The 25,007-nt window shown below is 40.6% G+C and overlaps 1 protein-coding gene across 1 annotated transcript in view; it reads right to left on the reverse strand.

The window, feature by feature from the left end:
• CAMK2D (calcium/calmodulin-dependent protein kinase II delta) overlaps positions 1 to 25,007 on the reverse strand; it is a 164,075-nt gene that overhangs the window by 90,333 nt on the left and 48,735 nt on the right. The window contains exon 2 of the mRNA XM_009883941.1: positions 9,592 to 9,651. Coding sequence (XP_009882243.1) covers positions 9,592 to 9,651 — 60 coding nt within the window. The remainder of the gene's footprint in view (positions 1 to 9,591; positions 9,652 to 25,007) is intronic.

The raw sequence follows: 25,007 nt of genomic DNA on the forward strand, positions 1-25,007 counted from the left end.
AACCTAGTGTGGCAGAGTAGTGTCATTCTCTACCAAAAGACATTTTAATGCTCCACAGTAATCCAGAAGAGTAAAACCTACAGATTCAATGCCGCTCTCACCAGAATAAAAGGATTATGCTGAAACTGAAACGGAGACAAAAGCCTTAACACCTAATAAAGCTGCCTTCGCACTTCTTCGCTTTCGCACTCGGACAGCCCACATTATCTGACACTTCATGCGTTACATGCTGAAAATTACTGACGTGTTGATTAGCGCTGAACAACTTACAGTATTTTAAAGACAGTATTTTTTTTTTTTTCATATTTCACTCACTGTTAGGGCTGCCAACAGCTCTACAGAAAGCCTTTTCCCCACCAAATTCTTACAACATCAGAAGCAAAAACTTTCGGCCTCTTCACCTTAAACATCAACCATGCATTCACAGCCACGTCACTAATTACAAGAAATCAAACGCATGGCAGTAACAAGAACTGCTGAGAATGAGAAAGACTGCGGAAAAGCCAGCTGCAACAAACTCCACGCTGCCCTCCTTGGGTCTTCTTGCCTGGTTCAGTCTCGTTACAGTACATTTAATTTTACAAATAGCTACTACAAAACCAGCTTCTGTTTTCTGTTGCTGCACTTCACTATTCAGCTACAACCGAGTTTAAACACTGAATGTTATTTTATAATCCTCATTAGATTGGCTTTTACATTAAGTATAAAATCGTATTATACCACCGGTTTATTTGGTTTCTTGATGTTTTATTTTAATTCTTTCAAGGACTATGGTTCACCTTATTCATCACGGAAACTACAAATTTAATAAATTCAATAGAATGAATGAGATTTGAATTGTGGAAATGATTGGCCCATCTAAGCAATAAAAATAATTAAAGGAAGCAAGATCTTCTGCATGCATCAGTCCCACAGATTTCTGATTTCTCTACGAGGTAAACAAAAGTGCTTTTGTATATATAAAAAAAACTATATAGATTTTTATATACATATATAGTTAATATATTCCCGAGGACCATGTTTATTAAGGATAAATTTATATAGTTGAGGATTTGTTTGATTTTCCGTGCATCAGCAAAGAACTGTGTTATTACCTTTTAAGCCTCTATTAATATATTTTTAAAACATGAAACCTGAAATTAAGCTCAGAAAAAATATTATGCTAAAGAACTACATCCAGCAAACCTGAAGAGGACTGATTTTGGTTCCATATCTGAATTATACAGTAACTTAACTCATGCCAGCTGAGCTACTCCTGACTTTGCCACAGTAAGTCAAAAGAAATTCAGAAAGGATTTACTAAATCCACATTTGCTGCGTATTAATAGTGTTTCTCTTCAGATTCTTGTGAATTTATGGGAAGTCCCATGCAAAACAGTTGGTGAATATAAAACATAAAGGACACAACGTCTTGGATAAAGGACACAGAAAACCCACATATCCTTAATCACCCTCTGCCCAAAAAGCACAAGACAATATAGTTTCTTATTTTTCCTCTCACATGAAGGATTTAACAACTTCTATGCTCCTGTTTTGTGTTACTGTGGGGAGAGACGAGAAAACCCCCAAAATGCAGGCTTTTCCTCCCTTCCTTGAGGCATAAGGACACGGTCCTCAGTAAGTAAGACTTTGATGAGGAGCAGCGCCAAGTTTGGGTGCTATCAATTGCCTCAGCAATTCATGAGAAGTTCCCAGCTCAAAGTATGGCAACCTGAGCAGATTGCACATAGATGCCAACACATTTATGAAATCACTTTAGTGATTTGCCTCTTTTTTCCTGGTGTCCCAGACTGTCCTGTACGTAGTTAGTCTCTCAACCTGCTGCAAAGCCACCCTTCCTTGGGAAGATGCTGCTCCATGCTCCCATATGCTGGTCCAGCTATAGTTCTTCATAGAAGAAAGTCTTTTCTGCCCTCCAAAGTACGGCCGCTCGTGCTGGCCGGCAACACCACAGCTCCACAGGAGGTTAGGCGAGCAGATCTATGCACAACTGGCTCCGGACTACTAGAGCTGCCGTTCTGCTTGGCAGTCCTACTTACCTCGAAATATCCTGCCTTACAAAGCCATTCAGGGACAACCTGTCCTGCCGCCAAGAGGACTTCATTTATCACCTGAAGGGCTGCCACATGTCAGTAGAATCTGCTGTGGCCTTTCGGGAAGGGATGAAGATTCAGAGTCAGACTTGAGCCTGATGTAGATGGCTAATGGATCCTGTCTGCTCGCCGTTATCTTCTACACCGTCTACAAAGCAAAGGGAGGAGACAGGAGCAGGCAGGGGATGATGTGCTGTAATGAAGCCAGATGCGTTAGCGCTGCCATGTGAAAGCCAGCAGATTCTGGTTACTTATGTGATACTACTACTACGCTGCAAGTACCATTTTGCTGTGTACAGCTTTTGACAAGTGGGAACGTAAAGACAGCAGAAGCCCTTCCAGGAGCTACAAAGAGAGATGGTATAACTCTGAGTTAGGAAAACACTACTCAAACTCAGCACAAACCCTGCAAGAGCAAACTCAACTTGGGAAAAAACCCCTATTTTTACCAGGTTTGAATGAGCAGTTTTCCAGACTGGGTCAGGACTTGCATCATCAGGGTAATGCAGTTTTTATCATCCGTTGGGACCTCATAAACCAAAATTACCAAAGCGGGCTCTAAATCAACATCAAAAGTAATACTAAGATGGAGCAACAACATTACACCATCGAAAATATGTGGATTACTAGATTAGAAATCGGAGTGGTAAGAAGATAAAGGCCAGAAGATGGGACAATGAGAGTGGATTTCTTGGTGAAGAGATGATTATTTCCCTTAGAAATTTTCTTTCCAAAGTACTGAATTAAAGAATCGGAAGCATTAGTACACATAACATCTTCAAAAGCAATAGTTACACAAGATGACCAATCCTTCATGGGTATTTGTTTAGCAAAGGAGGTAAGCTCTTAATATAACTTGATGTGTAATCTTACAAAGCAAAAGCACTAGGTTCTCCAAACATTAAGGCTTAACCTACATTTACATCTTTCATTTTAAACTCCCTTGCATTAGCAGGCTGTAATAACTAAAAAAGAACACACATGGTTGTTTTTACGGTCATCTCATCATGGTAAGAACCTGAGAAATAGAGCAACGCTGAGAATCAACGTACTGCAGCCCAGCACAAGCTGTTGGAACTCTACCTAACAGAATTTGAGTTATCTGTGCTTAGAAATTTCCTACCATGATATAACAGAGGCAGCAGGCCAGATTACTCAAGAAATGCTGTAAAAGGAGAACATACCAGTATTGCCAAACACTGATCAGGAAGAAAGGACTCTGAGACCCCACCAAGTTTTCTCTACAGTTCAGCTAATGGATTTTGCATCGTTTTAATTCTCACTGAGACTGCAGGAGAAAGGACTGACAATGTACGGAGTCCTGAGCAAGTACACCTCAATAGAGTACTGTTATACAACAGAGGATATCCCATCATCTTTCTTGTTTTTGCTTGTTTATCAGGATTTTTTTTTTTTTTTTACTCCTCTTAATATCCTCAGGCTATGAAGGAAACAGAATTTTACTGCCACTGCAGACAAGGATGTTTACATACCTCTGAAGCATTCCTGAGTAAATAATTTTCTACAGATAAATAATAGAGATGAAACTCCTCCCTCCCATAAATAAAAAGTTACAAGCTGAAATAGCCATTGTTAGTAATTTTATACTTATCCACAGAATGAACATACAAGCCGAAATGAACATATGTTTTCTTTTAAACACAAAATTCAGCGGGGCTCGCTTTCCACTACCATTACTTTCATACAAAGAACTGAGGTGAGAAGAGGTAGAAATCACAACCTAAGCAATGAGTATTGCTAAGGAATAATTGTAGGTGAAAAGGATGAGGAAATCCTGTTTTTTTTTTAAAGAGATCTTCATATATACATCGCTGAAGTGGGAAACAGAGATTTGAAAAGCAGAACAGGAAAAACTATTTCTAACCCACTTTCTTTTTAGGCATTTTTCCTACAGCATTCATTAGGCGTCATGACTACATAGCTGGATAGGGAAGAAGAAATCATGGATTTCTTCACATTAAAAAAGACATTAATAAAATGGAGAGATGCTGAAACACTAACTGAATTAGTTATATGCAAAGCAGTGTCTGGACAGGGATATTCAACTTTTTTCTGGAGATACACTTGTACATGAAGTGAAACTATCTTCTTCAAGGAGGATTTCCATGATGCTTCTGTGCTGGATAGAAACGTCACCAGTAAGGACTGTGCAGTCTCCTAGGCACTACAGAAACAGAATCATTAACTTTCAGTCTTTCTTCAACAGTATTGGGCTTTCCAAAACTAATGGCCTGTACACAGTTCTGAATACCAGGAGTACATACATCTCCAGTAGCAGACAGTTCTTAGTATAAAGCTTAAAAAAACATAAGCCACACTTCAAGTCAGAAGACATCATACCCCTAAGTCAGTCTCATATTGTCATTGCCAAAACCCTAACGCCTATGTTTAACTTCATCACTGCAGTCGTGTTTCTTTTCGCCCTTTTCTTGGATAAATAACATTTTCTGGTTATCCTGGTAGAGCTCCTCAAATCACCCCCTTTACCTAGACCATACTTAATTGACACGTGGATGCCAAAGCTCAGCACAATACTCTAGAAGTGACTTCTGTTGGCAGACACAAAATAAATACTACTTTCCTCTTTCTGATTGTTACTTCCATGCATCTGAGAGCGGCATTTCCCCTGGGTGTTCCGGCATCCCAATGAGATTTGTGTTCAAGTAGTTATTTCCTGTCATCACAGGCTTTTCAGAGTCGCTCTGTTCCAAGATGCAGGCACTTCTCTTAAGACTGACACACATTCTTTGTTCTTAGATACGCGAGCTCACATCTCTTGCCCGTGAGGCTCCTTAGTCCCACCCTATCAAACAGATAACCCTACCTTTTTTTTTTCTTTAAATCTGTTGATAAAAATATTGAATGAGACTTCTTTAGAACTTCGCCACAGATAATCTCATCATATGAGAACTATCGTCTTGCATTTTTATTGTGGTTATCTGTTTTGCTAGTATTGCTAATAAAGAATATGCTGATTTTCCATAATAAAAAATTAGCACATAATACAGCAGTAAAACAAATGCCTTACAGAAGGCAGTTGACACTAGTAGCTAGATTCAGGATTTCATTAAAAGGATATCAAGTGCACTTGGCAAGATCCATTTCTAAAAAAAAAAATAAATAAATTTGCTGCTTCTAAAAAGCATTTTTCAAATGACTGTATGCTTCTACAGGCTTAGCTATGCATAAATATATGTATCCATATCAAGAAATACAACAGCTGTGTACCAAAATGAATTATTGTGAATTTCTTCAATTGGTAAGTATTTGGAAGAGCCAGAGAGCTGGATTTTGATTTATTTAGCCTCCCTTCCTGACACTTGTCTAGTGAGAATAAGCATCAGCAATTTAGATTTTCATACATGAATTTGGAACTTGGTATCTTACCCTAGTTCAAAATAATTCTTTCAGTAGAAATGCCTCATAGATAATTTGGATGAAGAACTAAGCTCCCTCTATAAGCACTTAAATGCTTTATTTGTGAACGTTCGGTAGATACATTGATTCCTGAAATAATAATCTGATGTCATAAATAATTCCAAAAAGGCAGCAGAAAATATGTTTGTTTCCTCTCAGTTTTTCTTGTGTTTAACATTTCACAGCAAGTACTTGGGGAGATTCAAATAAAGAACTAAACCAAAAATATTTCCATGTGCCTCCTGAATTTCCAAATTTCGGAGTTTTATCCTTTTGAAAGAAAGCATTCAGATTTAGTCTTCTGGTTTTCCCCATATGCTGTGCTTTTCCACATCTTTTGTTCAAATTCTACATTTAAAAAAAAAAAAGTAAAACACTCACATCCAGTTTTAAGACTCCTCTGCCACTACCAGCGGAACTTCTGAAGTTTAGTGTATATGAATGCAGACTAAAATGGAAAGTCTTATCTAAATGTCATCCTAAGATTTCCTAACTGCATAATGGCACTCATTAAATAAAACCACCATCAAATCAGGTATGATACAGATATAAAAATGGTATTGTTGGGAAGCTGAAAATAGATATGCTGATTGTTAAGAAGTTTAGTTCTGAATTCTTTCTTACCCTGATGAAATAACTAAATACTAAATATTTTTCTGGTTAGGTACTAACTGGAGACCTACCTTGGAAATACAAACCCAGTCATCTGTAAAAGTTTTTGATAATTCGCTATTTTCTCTGGAAAGATAACTGGAAAATATTTTCAGTGGTTTAGAATGTGTTTTAAACTCCGTTTCTCTAAAGAAAAAAAACTTGCTCATATGAAAACTACAACGTGTTCACTCAAGCTGAAATCTCAAAATGTGATTCACCACAGCTGTGCTGCTTTAGTCTGACTGGAGGGAAAGTACGAAAAAGGTAACTAAAAAGGGTTTTTCACCCTGAAGTATCTGGTACGGTCTTAAGACTTGAAAGATAATAAACCAAAGAGACCATACAACACTCTAAAAAGGAGTATGTGTGTTATCTTAGAAATAAAGCTGACCTGAAACAGACATCTTTACACCAAGTCACTTTTAGAAGGGAGACTTAATCAAGCTAACTTGCAAGAAGAAAGAAGCAGCAGCCTGAAAGAAAAGAGAAAGGATTACTGAATTCTAACTTCAGAAATCTACTGCCCTGCAACAAATGTGTAATTCAAAAAGACAAGTAACTAAAAAAAACTACATTGGAGGAAATCAAAGAAAAACACCGAGATAATCTTTGAGAAACCACCCAATCAATTAAACTAGATCTCTGCTTTCCTATAGAGATTGTATTTGAAAAAAAATTTTTTTTTCCTTAATGTTCTTAAATTATACATACTTATTGTTAACATGACAAGTTCCTTTTCAAAAAATGTTTTATTTTCTGGGCTATTAGAAAATTAATCCGTGGCAGTAAATTCGGGAGAAAATGTAGATGAAAAGCATGAATTCTATATTCATGGAACCTACTTAATATTTTGAAACACACATACTCTTTGGCCTGCACACAGTGCAAGTAGAACTTGTTTACAAGGGTGAACCTTTACCGTTTTGACACATATAACACACACTATGATCTGGGCTGTTACCTTCCTCTGGTATACTTCCTTTTTTGCTATTAGAGCTTTCTAGCATGATGTAGAATTACCCAGTAGAGAAGACTTTTTAAAAAAAGGGATGTGACAGTGACCCAAGAATAGAAGAGTCCGTTGGGTGCCGGCAGCAGGACCCCAGAATGATTTTGGGCTAGCACTTAGCCGGCTAAAGAGATGGCTGCAGGAGAAGGGGTGTATGAGAAGGTTGGCACCTACCTGAGGTGGAGACTGCACGGCATGTGAACACAGAATCACAGAATGGTTTGGGTTGAAAGGGACCTTGAAGATCATCCACTTGCAACCCCCCTGCCCTGGGCAGGGACACCTCCCACCAGCCCAGGTGGCTCCAAGCCCCGTCCAACCTGGCCTTGAACACCTCCAGGGATGGGGCAGCCACAGCTTCTTGGGGCAACCTGCGCCAGGGGCTCATCACCCTCAGAGTGAAAAATTTCTTCCTGGTATCTAATCCAGATCTCTCCTCTTCCAGTTTGAAGCCATTCCCCCTCGTCCTATCACTACATGCCCTAGTAAAAAGTCCCTCTCCAGCTTTCCTGTAGCCCGCCCCCTTCAGATACATCAACCTTTTTGGCCTCATAGCTTACCTGATAGGACTTCAAGAGTTACCTTTCTAAGTTTAGAAAAACCTTTTCTTGTTTTCAGACCGCATTTATGACCTTTCTCCCAGAGAGAAACCAGATACAAAGCGGCCTTCACTCCAGCAATTATGCAAACAAGAAACTATTGTAACCACGCTAATTGGAACAGGTTTTTTTCAGGCTGGCAGAACAGCTGACAGTAGAAACTGAACGATGACAGAATATAATGCCTGCTGCCAAACCCCGGCATGTTAATTCATTAAAATCTTCTCTCAGGCACATCTAGAACATGGCATCTTTTCTGAAACAGCAGAAGAATTTGTCTATAATCCTTTGACTGAATTGTGCACCTTGGTGTGGGTCACCATGCACGGAATTTGTGCTGACAGAGCCCTACCTTCCTGTCACCAAAGCTGTCACCGACTGTCTGCATTTCAAGTCATACTTTCACAAATATAGACACTGTACGTGGAATAGCTGGCCCGCCAGAGAGGACCTCGACGACACCCTAATATTGGTCCAAGCTACTCAACAAACCAAAGACATGCCATCGCATGAAATCAATTTAGACATTTGTTTCAACTGAGTTCTTCTGTGCACTTCAGCTCTTCCACCTCATCAGTTTATTATTGGTTTTTATTCATCTTCCCCGGCTTGTTCAAATTCATAAATATCCTCTAGTTACAGCAAGGCACAGGTAAGCGACTCTAGAGTCAGACTGGCACCGTACGTGCAACCACTGCTTTCCATATCTGCAGAAGAGCCGCTCCTCCTCCCCGCAACGAGCTGTACATTCCCTTGTCCTGCATCACTTCACAATGCAAAAATTTTGGCTGGGATAAAATAACACAGATAAGACTATTCTTCCTCTTCAACCAAATTTGCATGTGAAACCTCTAAGCCTTTGAGACTGCCTTTTTCAGAGATTTGACATTTCATTTTGAACCGTGGGATGTTTGTTTTCAATTTATGATTATTATTAAAAGGAAGGAGCTGATTCTTTCGCAGGAATGTAACAATTATATTAGCCAAAAATGTCACGAATACCAACATTACTATTTTTTCTGACAACAACTTTTAAGACGTACATGAGGAAAGAGGAACCAGATGGACAGGAAAATCCCCCCCTTCTGCAGAAGTCTCAGGTACAGCAAATATCCTTGTGATAGATACCCTTGGCATGTAATTCAGTGTTTGAAAAACCCAGATACAACTCCTTAAAGATCAAGGTGTACTTTTCTGGTTCTACTGCTTCTAAAGCAAGGAAACAGACACACACACACACCCCCCCAAAACATCTTTTTTTGCTTTCCCAAATGCTTGAGTAGAAATAATACAACTCTGGAAATAAAAGGAGCAGAGCTTTCTGCATCTACCTATCTTTTCTACAGAAGAACAGAACCTCAAACACAAAATAAACCAGGATAAAAGAAGCATTTTTGTAAAAACAACACTAACTCCATCGACATTGGTCTGTCTCATTTTGCAACATATGCTGTTCGATGAAAATCTTCTGCAGGTCTCAAAAAGTCATGAGCAGTACTGGAAATAACTCCTCCTACACGCTGCTCAAAAAAACCCCAAACACCTGGCATAGACAGCTCATTGACGGCAGGGCAATAGCTCAAAGGAGATGAGAACAGAACATGTTGCTTTAGGTAATCTATTGGGATATTACATCCCACAGCAGAATTAGAAAGGAGCACCACATTATAAAGAAATAGTTTTGCCTGGTGATATTTCCACTTGGCTTCTCTGAGCTGCTATTTGTATTTGTTATTTTGTATTTTCCCTCCATTTTCTAACCTGATATCTACCATATAAAGCAATGGAATGTTCCTACCAATATTGGGATGCTTCAAGAGGCGACAGATCCTAGCTTCTCTTTCCAGTTTCTGGTGATCTGCAACAAAGGAAAGCAAAAGAGTTGCTTTTAGTATGATGATTAACGTAATTCAGTGTATTCGCTTTACAGAAGCAAAAAAAAACCCCATCATCTGATGTGATCTTTAAAAAATACCTCCTTTATTTAGATCCATTAAGATTTTGCATTCAAGCTGTTTGTAATGTTGAATTAGGTTACTGCATCCAAGCACTTTGCTGATGGACTACCACAGGCGCTGTTCCATTAGAAAAATCAAGCTGCCGATTTATTGGGGAGAACAGGAAACGTTCATGCCACGACCTATAATTATCAGGCAATAAACCACGTTGCGACATTAATCAAAATGACAACCTGAACCTCTAGCGTTGCTTTAAATCCCACCTGGTAACTGCTTTAATGATGCCTGGTGCACCAGGCACACAGCTCGACACGTGGCAGCCGCCCCGACAGAGTGCCACCGCGCGCTCCCGCCGCAATACCAGGCTACAGCAACTTCCCATAACTAATGACCAGCCGTTATTCTTTTCCCAGCAGGGCTAACCTGTCTCTCAGGCTGATTATTCATTAACCTGAAGACGCCCTGAACATGTAGGTCCAGGTGTACCATCTGTTGGCTCCCCCTCTCCCGGCCGTTTGATTCTTTTTAACCTTTGAGTAGAGCAGCAGGCTGTAGGTCTGAACCTGGTCACCACCGAGCACTAATGACACTTCTGGAGATAAAATACTACTGCTTGCATCAAGCTCCATTTTACTTAAGCTGTTTTTTTTTAAATGTAGCACACTTTTATAACATTTCCTCCGAACACCACCATTTATAGTACTACTTCTGTTGCATTTTGGTTAACATTGAGTAATATAGTACTTGTTTTATATAATACATATGAGAGTGTTGGGGGGGGATGCATACATTATTTATACTGGAAATACCTGAAGGTCTTCAGGTATGTTGAAACGTCTAGTGTCAGGCAGTATAAAACACACACAGGTAACTAGGGCAATAAAATACGTAATTTGGAGATAATAAAAATAGCCAGCGACTGCCTACTGTAATCCTGTAATTCCAACAGACTTCCAGCGCATTTATCTTCACTTTCTGCAACACAATTTCTATGGCTGCTAAGAACGCTAAGCTTTTGTCAAGAGGCAGAAAAGCAGCACAGATTCAATTTTATAATATTAGCTAAAAATAATTTTTCAAAATTAGAAGAGAAAGAAACTGTAAAAGATTCTTGGAGATGAGGCTCTTCTGCTATTATTTCAACTAGCTCCAATTTGATATCCAAGGATATCAAATATATTGGATATATATTGGATATATATAATAACCAATCCTTCATAGGGACTCAACTCCAAATGTCACACACGTTACTTTGGGTTGTGCTACCTCTGCAATCCTTATTATCCGCATTATGTTTGAGAACACTCCTAACAACTGAAGGGGGAAATTCTTAACTGTCCTTCCACCCCATAAAAACAGTAGTCCGCACAGTAAGTTTTGAGTTGAATAACGAGCAATTAGAGAATACAAAAAAAGTTTAATCTACGAAAGAGTATTAGGCGTCAAAATACTAGAGCAAGAATACAGAAGTTACCTGTTTTTGCAATGCATCTCTTTACAGATCTATTAAGGTACCTGTTCTCATAATACCAGCAGTGTAATTAAGACATCCGTCTAAGCCACTAAATCATAGTTCCTCTGACATCAGTTTGACATGATGGTCTGTTGGACAAGAGTCAGAATAGGGTTCAAGGGAAAACACACAGTAAGCCCCCTCCTCCCAGGTGCCTGAATACAGCAGTGGGATCCTGACACCCTCCTCTGAGCTGGTGCTCAACTCCACGCGCTGCCTCAGCACTCCTCCTGCCATCTTTCCCTTCCCTTCTAGAATCATAGAATGGTTTGGGTTGGAAGGGACTGTAAAAGGCCATCTAGTCCAACCCCACTGCCATAAGCAGGGACACCTCCCACCAGACCAGGTTGCTCCAAGCCCTGTCCAACCTGGCCCTGAACACCTCCAGGGATGGGGCATCAACCACCTCTCTGGACAACCTGGGCCAGTGTTACACCACCCTCAGCATAAAAAATTTCTTCCCAGTATGTCATCTACATCTCCCCTCTTTCAGTTTAAAACTGTTCCCCCTCATCCTATGGCTCCCCTCTCTGATCAAGAGTCCCTCCCCAGCTTTCCTGGAGCCCCTTTAGGGACTGGAAGGGGCTCTAAGGTCTCCCCGGAGCCTTCTCTTCTCCAGGCTGAACAACCCCAACTCTCTTAACCTCTCCTAACGTACCCTGTTCAAGCCGACCACAATCCAGAAGCTTCTCCTTCCTAAATCAGCCAAAGGGCTAGAGGAAGACGTGCAGCCACGTTTAAGCAGCAGGCAGTCACCAGGCTCTGTGGAAAGGGCACCTTCAGCTCTACTCTTTCCAATGAAGCATTGGGTGCTTTTAGAGAATTTAGATGACCACAACCTAGGCACCTTCCCAGCAGGCTGGCGGCTCAAAATTACTTATATATCTTACAAAATTACTTATATACGCTGGTTGTTCCAGCATGTTTTACTACTAAGGAGTGAGCTGGGACCTTGATTGCTGTTTCTCCTGCTGTTGACTGTATTCATCACCACTGGTCCAGCTTCGGCAGCCTGTCTGCACAGTGCATGGAACAATCAGCTCCTGACAGCAGGCACAACCTCCTCAGTGTGATAATGATAGGAATAAAATAGCAAATAGTAACAATTCCAATCCCTTGGCATACTTCAGTGCTTATAGAAGCGATGACGGCTAGAGGAATATATCAAAGACTAATTTATTGATGAACTGTGGAAGCTGGGGTTGGGGTGCTGTTTGGTTGGTTTGGGGGAGTGGTGTTAGGGTGGGGGTTTTTTTGTTTGTTTTTATTTTTAAAGTAAACCGTTACCCAACAGTTCAATTCCCATGCCCTCCTGCTGTCCTTAATTAAAATGTTCCTAAAAACTCGGGCACGATCCCAAAGGTTTATGAATACAGACCCAAGTGTCACATTTTGGCAAAGCATAAGCCTGGAACTCCGAAGGTAAATAACAGCAACCAAGCTGACCTCTAGAAAGTGCCATAATACAGCCTGATGAGCACGGTCTGTAAATCAGAAAATATAAAGGCTTTTTTAACATACTCAATAAGACCGCTCTTGACTACCGTGTTTAAAAGCTCATGGGGATCGAAGAAGCAGCCAGGCAGGAGAATCCTAACCTTCTCCTGCGACAGATGTCTCAGGTGTAGCACGCACCCTCACAGCGGGGAGACACGTGGCAGACAGGTCCCGGTCCGAAACATTCTGAACCAGCTCCTTAAAGCCAATCTCACAGCAACCCAGGAGAAGTGAGGCAGACTGACCTACTTCACATATATTTGGAAAGCGAACTATTAAATCATATCAAATACTAATAGCAGAGACAGAGTAAGTCTCCGGCTCTGCTGAAAGATCTTGACAACTTAGTATCATGTAACTGCCCTCAATTAATGAGCATTGTTTTTTTCAGTAATTCACTTCATCCATCCAACTGTTTGAGGCATAATCAGTAAAGACTTCAGTAAGCACAATTAATGACGTCAACAGAGAGGTCACTGACAAACAGCAATGAATTGGAATGTGAAGAGTCCTCTAAAAACTATAGCTGTGCTCAACTACATCAAACGCTAAACTAGGACAACTTCAAGAAATAGGGGAGGGAGGCACACATTGTCATTATCCGCTGAATTTTGTGCGTTAGACCTAAGCAAATCCGTATTTGTGACACAAGCAGTACTGGACCAGCTCCAGCAGAAGGGATACTAGGAGAGGGACGCCAAAGCCCTGCTCCGAGAGGAGCAGAGTACCAGGTTTCACACACAAACTGGCTGGCGACTCACCAGCACAGACCTGAGGTGTAAAGAGAAACACCAAAAAAAAAAAAAAAAAAAGTGAAAACAAGCAGTAACCATAACTGGATTGCTCAGAGACGTTATTTTTTGCAGAAAATATAAGCAGTATTTGTATAGGGCTTTTTCATGAATCAAGAGGGAATCTAAATCAGAGAACGACTGAATGCAAGAATAAAGATATAGCAGAAATTGTATTTGGCACGAGCGTCAAGGAAACATAAAAACATCCTGGACACAGCTGTCAGTAACTATTAAATGCTATAATAACCAAACAAAGGAAATAGAAGACATTGATAGAGAAATATATGATGTGAAACTAAATATAGAGGCACATTATTTACTTTTACATTCTCCGAAAGTAAAAGACATTTCCAAAGTCAAATAACGATAAAGTAGGCACTGATTCAGTAGTAGAGATTAAGGCAAACACACGGAGTTCTGCTGCTCTAGCAACTCTCTCTACAATAAAGGTGAAAACCAGTCGCATTGCAAAATGTCAGCCTCTACAGGCAGAATTATTAAAAAAAATAAATACAGAAACACATAGGAAATATACTCGCTCAGAAAAATCCAAGTATTTGGTTTCTTCATTGCAAATTTAACTTAATATGTTGACAAGAAAAAAATGTTATCTCTTGATTAGAAAAATAAGCACTATCCTGCAATTCGTTTGAAACAATTAAGCGGGAGTAATAACTTTTGAAGGCAAATAATACACAGCTTAAGGGTCTTTAAATATCAATTGATTAGAAGGGAGCTCTTCTGTACATTTTCCCCTCCATTAGGGATGCTAGTCTCATTTTATTTTCATAGTTCAAAAATACACAAATAAAACACATAAAAAGCTAGTAATTTTCAGTCAAATCATACCAATGAAGACCTATTTTTGAATCCAATATTCTTTGCTAAAAGAAAAGTTTCCAAAACTTTGTGAAGCCCAGAGACGTACAGCATAACTCAGTTTGGTTTCTCTACAATAACTGTACTCTTTTAAATAAAGTATGTGAATATTAAACTACAAGATTTACTATGACGCAACTACAATAAGCGTCACAAATTTCCGAAAATACTGATTTTGGAAAATACAACTGTTTGGGATGTAAAAAATATGCTGCAATTGAAATACAGTGCTTTAACCCTTAAATAAAATTATCATGTGTCACAACAATTGCACGGTAAGGTTAGTTCTGAAAATACTAAGAAATGAGCAAGTTTAGAAAAAGTTGCTATGGGTGACAACTCTTAGAGTAAGTAATTTAGCATCAGATGTTACAACAAAATTAAAAAGCTCAATCCTTACGGCAAAGTGTCTGGGTAGTTAGATATGGATGCTTAAAAGAACTACAACAACAGATTTAAAATAAACATAGAAAGTAAACCCCATCTTTAAAACAGTCAGCACTTCAGATTTAAAAAGTGTTTTGCAAACTTGGAGGAAAAAAACAAGAAAGGAAACTTCGTTAATCTTTCTGTAATTTGTACTTCCCAGTATTTTCAGTCAACTTTAACAATAAGAACAATTGAATCACTTCTACATACGTTAACAGTTCTGATTGCTCTTCTTATACTCTTAAGAAACATGCAGTCTGATGCCCAGAGGTATAGTTCTTGAGCTAGCTACCACCTGCCAACTGAACTATCATAATTCTCCGTGCGGCCTCAAAGCTTACACCACCTGCATGGGAAAATCTGTCAGCTTAACCCTCTTTTGTCTTTATTGCTAATTTAAAGAAAAAAAAAATCAGAAATTCAAAATACAAAAAAAAAATATTTTAAAAAAGGCAAGACAAACTCAAAGATCTTTTATAAACTTAATCTCTTCCACTAAGGTTTTATGTTAAGATTTTTAAATTCATTTGCAGCAAGTCTGAAACACAAGCACAGACATATACAGTTACAGCTTCTTAATGCCCATCAGCTTTGGCTGTAACTTAATCCCGGCTTGACCAATTGCCATATACACAGCACACAGGGAGGCGATCTGAAATGCAAACTAAATGAACCTTGTTTTAGAAGAAAGATGGAATTACGATCGGTGTTTTGGGGAGAAAAAAAAATATAAATCAAGGGACTACTGGTCATTTGGGACAAGGTCTGTCTCTGGTGCACCACCAGCACTAGTTTTAAAGGCTATTCTGCATTACCTCAACCTGTATTTACAGGATCAGCCAGCACAGCTACAAACCTGGAGGGTGTCTGAGAGTCTTCGACGAAGTGCTAAATACGTCCTATGTCGACTCTTCAGGAATACCATGGATATAACGCAGCACTTCATCCCTGACTTTGCATATAAACACTTGGCATTTCTTTGCTATTAACCGCTATACCACAGCTTCTGAACTGATGCCGTATATGATTAATTTATCACATACACTAAACATTTTGGTTGGTCATTTAGCTGTTACCATGCTATGCCCACAGCGAGCAGGCGGGGACCACCTGGGGAAGGCTATCTCAAGTACTAACCCATACAATGCATGACGAACGTGATAGAAATGTTCCTCCTGCTCTGATGGGCAGACAGTAAATTAAACAAGAAGAAAAAAAATGGACAAGTAAACATCACTTCACAATTTACTAGGTGAAAAAAACTCTCAAATGACAGAGCATAAACTAGATGGAGCTCTTTCATTTAACAGAGAACTTAGCGAGTCTAAACCCGCAAGATTCTGGCAGCCCTTGGCTCCCACTGATGTCACTGAGATTTTAGCATCAACTGCATAAAGAAATAAAGGGTATCTGCACACGTTCATGTACTGAAATACTCTGAAATGACGGTCACTGTAACCGAACAACGTACTTCATTTATTCAACTACATAAATTCTCCTTGTGTACTGAACTTCATATTGCTAACTCTGATCCTTCAGCTAGGTTCATTTCTCTGAAAAAAAAAAAAAAAAACATTTCCCTCCTAAGTTAATACACTAATACCATTTCTTATAGAAGAAGCTTCACATTGTAAGGCCTGCCAATGAAAAGCATATTTTTGTAAATCACAATAAAAACATCTTACTCAGATATGCTGCTGGAAGCACTGCAATATATGAAGGTTACATCACCACCATAACTATTATTATTGACTGCATAACATTCCCAGATTTTCACCCCAAACTTAACTAGCATATTGACTGGTGCCAATTAGGCGGTATCTGGTGTCACATAAATTATAACAATGAGCTCTCTGCATTTATCTCAAGAAGTTGCTTGTGTCACAGTAGTTGTTATTTTACCTGTTATAAAAGGAGATGCCAAGTGAATGCAGATACCTCACACCATGCACACTGTGCCAGGCGGCAGCAGAAAGACCATTAAATACTCCCTGAGTCAGGGGTTTAAGCGGACATTAAGGTCCAGAAGATCACAGCTGCTCTTTCAAAGAAATAAACTGATGTCAGGTGTGTCAGAAACCTTCTGAGTAAGTCTTCAGTATGTACGTTTTTTGGGGGGGGGGAACCAAATGCAAATGTAACCTCATGGGGTACCCAAGATGACGACTCGCCTTTGAAGTCTGCATGTTTCTTCTACGCGTTTCAGGAAATACTGCGTTCCTTCCTTCCTCCGCTCAGCTTATTTACAAGTACATCCAACTGCAAACGCTGTACATAAATATCTATTTCTGTTACCCTGTTTTCAGCCAGGTTTCAGTTACTGGCGATCTGAAGGTGAATGTCAAAGGTCAGGTCAAACCGAAATACTTGGAGCGCTCAGCTCCCAACCATGTGAAGTGTGAGAAGGTGCGCCGCCGCACCAGGAGCTGATTAGGAAAGAAAAGTCGTGCCACGACGAGTACAGCCAGAGAAATCACCTAGAAGGCAGCAAAATCCCATGAATGCTGAGAAAGTTTGTGCCAGCGTGTAGTGTAAAACGTTCAAGCTACAACAGCATCAGAGGAAAAGCTCTAGAAACAAATAAATTTGATAGTAGGTCACTTACTAAAAAAGAGAATAGGTTAATTCCTCTCATCGTTCATCAGCTAAAACTGTGTTCACCTGTCAGTATGAAAAATGAAAAATGATTATCAGTAAGAGGAAGCCAAGCTTTAAAGCCAAACATATAAAAACAGAACACGCAAGTACATTTATATACTTCCTTCCTTTGCTCTCATTTAATTACCTATACTTGATTATGAAAAGGTCTCTTACACTGTCTACCTAAGAAACTGCAAGGAAATGAAATGAAAAATACAACTAAGAAGCTCAAAAAGCAGCAAAGCAAATGCAGAAGAAGGAATGCTCTATAAATTCTAGATTATTTTATGAAAGCAAGTCTGCATTTGTGAACAATGGCATCTGCCACAGCAACAGCTCGTTATCAAGACTGGAAAAAGATCACAGCCTGTGAAACACTGATACAATCAGAAAGAAGGGAGCAGTCAGAATAATACAGTTTTATTAATGCAAAAAAACCTTGCAGCCAGCTACAAATAACTTTAATGTGACATGTAGCCAAGAAAAAGAAAAAAAAAGCTCTTATGCACTGAACCATAAAAAAAATCAGCCTTCGCAATAACTAATGAAATTCTGTGAAACCTAAACCAGAATATGGATGTGTAAAATTTGGGGTACTGACAGCCTGTATGAATGTAAAGACCTGAACTAATCCTAATTCACATGATGATATTCTAATAGAACAAAATCTCATATTACTACTTGCGTCGTCTGCATCAGAAAATTAGACTGTAGAGAGTTTATATCAGGTAGGCAAATAAAGTAACAAATTGTTTAAGTGGTATCAAAATTTACTTTTTTACAGAAGCTTACATACATAGACTATACCTATTTCTTGGACTAAGTCATAATGCATTTTATAATTGAAGAGGGATATAATTAATGTCTTCAGCATAAATCTCTTCTACTCGTGTCATGATTCTTAATCCGAAGTGCTGATCCTGCATGACCACCCAAATTGAGCTTATTGCTGTGGCTGAAACGCCTACGACTCACCACCTATCCACATAGGTATCCAAAATTCAAACTTCTCTAAAGCGAAGCCTCTTTCTAACAAAAATCTGTAGTAACTTTTGTGGTTTTCCTGTTGGTATTTCATTATTAGAGCCTGCAGTCCACAGCGAACAATGGAAGTGCATCTCCCCAGTGTTGGCTTTTATATCTTTACCCCCTTCCGTTTTCTGTACATTTCTCCCTGCCCCCCCCTATTTATTGGATATATTATTATTCAGTGTGAGACGATTTGTTTTCTCACGCAGCTTGCGCTACCTTTTTGAGCATGGTCTCTACAAGCTGCTTCCTACTCTGCGCAATACAGTGCACCGCTTTTCAGGTTTTTTCTTTTTTATTTTTTTTTTCCCTTTAGAGAGCTAAACGAAGAGAAAACAAGGAGCTCGAAGTCCCAAGAGACTCTTCAGATCACATACCTTAAATCCCACCCCAGGCCACCCTGGCCCTGTTACATTCTCCCATAGAAATCAGAAGAAAACTACAAAAATTCCGTCAATGGGATGCACTAGGACACAGCTGTTCTTCCTTTCTAGCATTAGTGTTATTTTGAGTAAAAAAAAAAAATAATTTTCTTTTGCTCACTCTCCTTCACAGAAAAACAAAGCTCCTATTAAAAGGAAACCTTGCGATGCATTAAAATCTCTCTCTTCTCTTCGTGCTTTTTTCATTTCTATTAGAATTTAAAAATTTGTCATCGCAGAACGCAACCTCTGGGCAGTAGAATTTCACCAGAGTAAGCTCTTCTATCTTAACAACAGAGATCAAGAGACTATTCCCTGAGACAAAAGGTGCTTAAGGTCTTTGAACCCATAGCGAGCCAGGGGTCAGGGAGCTCTGAGCCTGCTTAGGAGACCAAGCCCTTTGGTAGAAATTTAAGCCGTGCTCCACATAATTTCTGGGCAGTTTAGTTGCCAGGTAGGACCTAACCCACCCAAACCTTTTAGCAGTTTCTGGGCCGTGCAAAGACATCCCTAACACCTGCTGAAATTTAGGCAGGTAGCTGCTGAGCGGGAATTTTCATGGGCACGAGGTAGGTGTGAGGCACTTGAGGTCTGCTTACATCCTACGTGACCTGACCCTTGCTCGCTACACACAGGACACTTGTACGATTAAGGGTTTAGAACTTAAAAACAGCTTAGCAGGTCTGGGAATGATTCACTGAAGAACAAAACCTTTTCTTTGTGCTCCTCTGTCATATGAGAGCCAGATTTTTTTTTTCAACCTATGTGAGGAACGGAGGCACGAAAGCGGGCTGTGACTCTCCCTACAGACTTGCGCAGGGCGTAGTCACTGACACACGTTCCACACCACCCAACAAGGACACAGCTCTGAAGGTCTCCCACCCCAGACCGCAAACATATCTAGAGCTGCTAACAGACCTGCAGGCCAGGACCTCTCCTGCTTTGCACAGGTTCCCTGTATTCTTTCTTTTTTATGAAATGATTCAAAAGAACGTATCTTGCCAAAGTAATAGTTCTGGGGCCGGTCACAGGTTGCATCGACACCATTAAGAGCCAAGAAAAGGCAGATTTACCACCCCCTTCCCAGAGGGGCGGCAGAGCCTGGCCGTACGCGGGAAAAGGAGACAGGCCACGCTTCCTGACGGGGGGGTTTCCAAACAAACTTTCCTCTCTCATTTTTGAGGAAGAAAAAAGGACTGGCTGGAACCAGTCTATGGATGATGTCGCTACAATGCAGTGGCACAGATGAAGTGAATCGAGCTCTCCCTTGAGAAATAAACGTCCTGCGTGTAGCAAAAATACGTAACATTGAAATGTTAAGGTTACGATAAAGCCTTCCACGTCTGCAGATTCTAGGCCAAAAAACCACAGAGCTGCAAAATTTTCCGTGGGGGGAAAAAAACCTAACCGGTCAAAGAAAGCTTACCTTTCAGTACTACCAAAATGTCAGATGTGATGCCTGGGTGACCTGGAACAGCAGACATATTCTTTCTGTACGTTTTTCCTTGGCAGTTATGCAAACCACCTCTTTGTAACCCAGTGGGGGAGACGCACAGGTTAACACAGCAACACGACCTCCCCCACCACCACCCTGATTTTGTTGACTTCTCCGACAACCATATAGAGCACATTGAAGTATTCATAGGAGTTAGCAGGGCTCCTTGGAAGAGCTTCAGACTAGATTTGAAGGGGGAAAGGGATAAAACCAGGCTTGCCACAGATAAACCTGGGGGCAGCACGTCAATGTTTGAGGGACAGTGTGCTAGCGAGGTCCTCCATTCTGCCATCTCAATGGAGGCAGTGGATGGAGTTCCACAAGGCAGGAAAGACACAAGGGTTATTGATGTGTTAGAAACCACTGAAGCACCTGAGAACGGTCACGTAGGAATTAGGGCTTCTCCCCCCAAAAAGGTGGCAGGACCAATAGCCCAACTGAAGTGCATTTACAGCAATGCATGCAGCATCCCGCAGCCAACAGGAGGAGCCGGAAGGCTGTGCAGCAGGAGAACTATGATAGAATTGCCATCACAGAAACATGGCAGGATGACTTGCACAATGGGAGTGCTGCAATGGATGGCTATAAACTCTTCAGAAGAGATAGGCGAGAAAGGAGAGCTGGTGGGGTTGCCCTGTATATTAGGGAGTGTTTTGATTGTCTAGAACTTAATGATGATGGTGATGATAGGGTTGAGTGTTTATGGGTAAGAATCAGAGGGAAGGCCAACAAAAAAAATTGGGGTACTGGCAGACCGTATGAATGTAAAGATCTGAACTAATCCTTATTCAGGTCCTGCTTCACTAAGCTGATCTCCTATGACAAGGTGACCTGCCTAGTGGATGAGGGAAAGGCTGTGGATGTTGTCTACCTAGACTTTAGTAAAGCCTTTGACACCGTTTCCTACAGCGTTCTCTTGGAGAAACTGGCTACTCATGGCTTGGATAAGCATACATTTTGCTGAGTGAAAAACCGGCTGGATGGCCGGACCCAAAGAGTGGTGGGGAATGGAGTGAAATCCAGTTGGTAGCCAGTCCCAAGTGGTGTTCTCCAGAGCTCACTACTAGGGCCACTTCCATTTAATACCTTTATCAACAACCTGGACAAGGGGATCAAGTGGACCCTCACTAAGTTTGCAGATGAGGCCAAGTTAGGTGGGAGTGTTGATCTGCTTGAGGGTAGGAAGGCTCTGCAGAGGGATCTGGACAGGCCAGATTGATAGGCTGATGCCAACTGTATAAGGTTCAACAAGGCCAAGTGCCAGGTCCTGCACTTAGACAACCCCATGCAGCACTACAGGCTTGGGGAAGAGTGGCTGGAAAGCTGCCCAGCAGAAAAGGAGCTGAGGGTCAACAGCCAGCTGAATATGAACCAGCAGTGTGCCCAGGTGGCCAAGGTGGCCAGAATCATCGTGGCTTGTATGAGAAACAGTGTGGCCAGCAGGACCAGGGCAGTGATCATCCCCCTGAACTCAGCACTGGTGAGGCCCCACCCTGAGTACTGTGTTCAGTTTTGGGCCCCTCACCACAAGAAGGACATTGAGGTGCTGGAGAGTGTCCAGAGAAGGGCAATGAAGCTGGTGAGGGGCCTGGAGAACACGTCTTATGAGGAGTGGCTGAGGGAACTGGGGTTGTTCAGCCTGGAGAAAAAGAGTCTGAGGGGAGACCTTACTGCTCTCTACAACTACCTGAAAGGAGGTTGTAGAGAAGTGGGGGTCGGTCTCTTCTCACATATGATAGGACAAGAGGAAATGGCCTCAAGTTGCACCAAGGGAGATTTGATTGGATATTAAGAAAATTTTTTTTTCACTGAAAGGGTTATCTATCATTGGAAGAAGCTGCCCAGGAAAGTGGTTGAGTCACCATCCCCGGAGGTTATTAAAAGATGTGTAGATGTGGTGCTAAAGGACATGGTTTGGTGGTGGATGTGGCAGTGCTAGGTTAATGGTTTGACTTGAGGATCTCACATGTCTTTTCTAACCTAAATGATTCTATGATTCTAGGTATCATGGAATGTAAATAGCTGTGGTTTAAGCGTATATTGTGTAAGAGGAATGGTGTCGCAACAGTGACTTGCTTTAAGTCCAGGAATGCGGTTTTTATGCAATCTAACTGCATCAAACACATTTTTTAAACTCTCTCTGAGCAAGTACTAAGACTCTGGAAGAAGTCTAGTTCCATTTCTTAGAACTGATCATTTCTGTAAATTGAAGTAATCTGTGGGGACTAACAATATTACTAAGCCCCTGATTGAGCTGGTTCTTATGACAGATAACTTACAGGCCCTTCAGCACTTTGCAACCTACTCATTTTCAGCCTATAAGAGAAAACAAGAACTGCATTTATCCATATAACAGTACAGCATGCAGCCGTTTGAATTTTCCATTACTGAGTTCATGCTACAGAAATGCTCACAGATAAACCTCACCTACCCCCTCCACTACCCTTAGAGAAGGTAAATCCTAAGGAAGGCAGTACTTCAATTCCCAAAAGCACTTTTTTTTTTTTTTTTTTTTTTAAAATGAATGGTCTAGCATTCACTACCTGCTCCTGGGGAAACATTTGCAAATGCAGTCTTGACTTATTCCTCTCTTCCTAGTATTTACAGCTAAGAAAGTGGGACATTCTTTTAATAAACAATTAAGACACTAAGAGTACTCATTTGACCCAACCCTCCTAATGTTTCCTGAACCCAAGCACACGCCGGGTGTTCATTGTTATAAAGACATCTTCTCCATAGATACCCGGGTCCATAAAGGATAAGACTATGCAACAACAACAGCAGAGCCAATTCATTTATTAGGCCATTGGTCAAAAGCATCAACAGACCAGAAATCAGGGCACCGACTACGCCTCCAGTTATTTCTGTGGCTATGTTCGCATACACACTTCTATTCCAGCAGGCTTCTGAGTATCAAGGAAAAGCAAAATATATTAATCCTAGAGGCTTTGTAAAATAATGAATAAAACCCACACCTGTTGATTTTCAAATTCTGCCCCGGGGCATTAAGAAAACAAAAGGCACATTTGTGCTCAGCTGTGAAAGCCGCCAACAATAGCAGTTTCCAGTTGGCTAATGTTTCTGTAGGGCTTTCTTCCACTACCCACCCACTTTCTGTGTTAATATTTTAGCGTTCATAGTGTGTGCAAATTTGATAAATAGATGGAGCGACTTCATTCCTATCTACAAAGCACAGATTACACAGTTAGAGATGGTACTAAGTGTCTTCAGGCCACTCTACAAAGACACTTTAGCCCCAATTTCTTTGACAACTGTGACCAAAAGAACGTGCAGGTTATTGCTGTGTGTTCTTCTGTTTCTAGCACCGCTGCTGAAATTGAGGAGCACATGATTTACTTAAAAGCGATGTGACGAAAGGAGTAAAGAGAACACATGACATTAATAGCAAAGCACTGAGCCAAGAAGATTTTTTTTTTTTTTTTTACATGATTTGTGTTTAATGATGTCCAAAATGAACAGACAGAAGAGATCAACAAAATGATTATAAGAACCCAGACTGGATTTCACTCAAACGTTGGGAACTTTTAAAAAGTTCTTAAAGGCATGCATTCAGACAGTACTGAGCTCAAGCTAATATATACTATTTTTTTCCCCCCTTTTTATACTCTAATTTGCTGCGTATTTAAACAGCCAGCTGGTGATTCACTCACTTTGCTCTTCTGAGAGAAGTAACTTAGCAAAGAAGGAAGAGCATTAGTAAAGGCCTGAAACCGCTGCATTGTCCCAGCAAGCCACACCGGCACAAATGAAAACAACTTTAAATAACGGCCCCTGGAGAACAAAAAGTAGTTATTGCTTATACGCATTTTACCTATTTTGGGGTTAAATGCCCTCATCAGGTTAGAAGACATAAATCTCTACTTCAAAAAAATTTTATCGAAATACATTCACAATTATATATAGACTCTCATATATATTATATACTTTAGATATTCTATAAACAGTACGTCCACTGAAATTAACACGCTGTAAAACTCTTCAGTGCCAATGCAAACAGAAAGGCCCCAAGAGCCAGTAAGTGCAAGTTTGATCACCCGGTCACCTACAACTGTTTGCCAACCAATCTTCACCTGACATTTAACACTGTTTACTGTGTGTCCCATCATCTCTCCTCTGTATCACCTCTTTTATTCTGATATTCTGTCCGCTGTTGCATCTTGTACCATGTCCCTAACACATCTTCACGCAAGACCTACATTTGCCTTAACAGGAAAAACTGAAAGCACTTCTCATAGCATGGTTAGAGTTGGAAGGGACCTTGAAGATCATCTAGTTCCAACCCCCCTGCCATGAACAGGGACACCTCCCACCAGCCCAGGTTGCTCCAAGCCCCGTCCAACCTGGCCTTGAACACCTCCAGGGATGGGGCAGCCACAGCTTCTCGGGGCAACCTGCGCCAGGGTCTCACCATCATCAGAATAAAGAATTTCTTCCTAACATCTAGTCTAAATTTCATAGAATCATAGAATGGTTTAGGTTGGAAAGGACCTTGAAGATCATCGAGTTCCAACCCCCCTGCCATGGGCAGGGATACCTC

Source organism: Charadrius vociferus, unplaced genomic scaffold (assembly GCF_000708025.1).
Source record: "Charadrius vociferus isolate BGI_N301 unplaced genomic scaffold, ASM70802v2 scaffold154, whole genome shotgun sequence".
Classification (NCBI taxonomy): Eukaryota; Metazoa; Chordata; class Aves; order Charadriiformes; family Charadriidae; genus Charadrius; species Charadrius vociferus.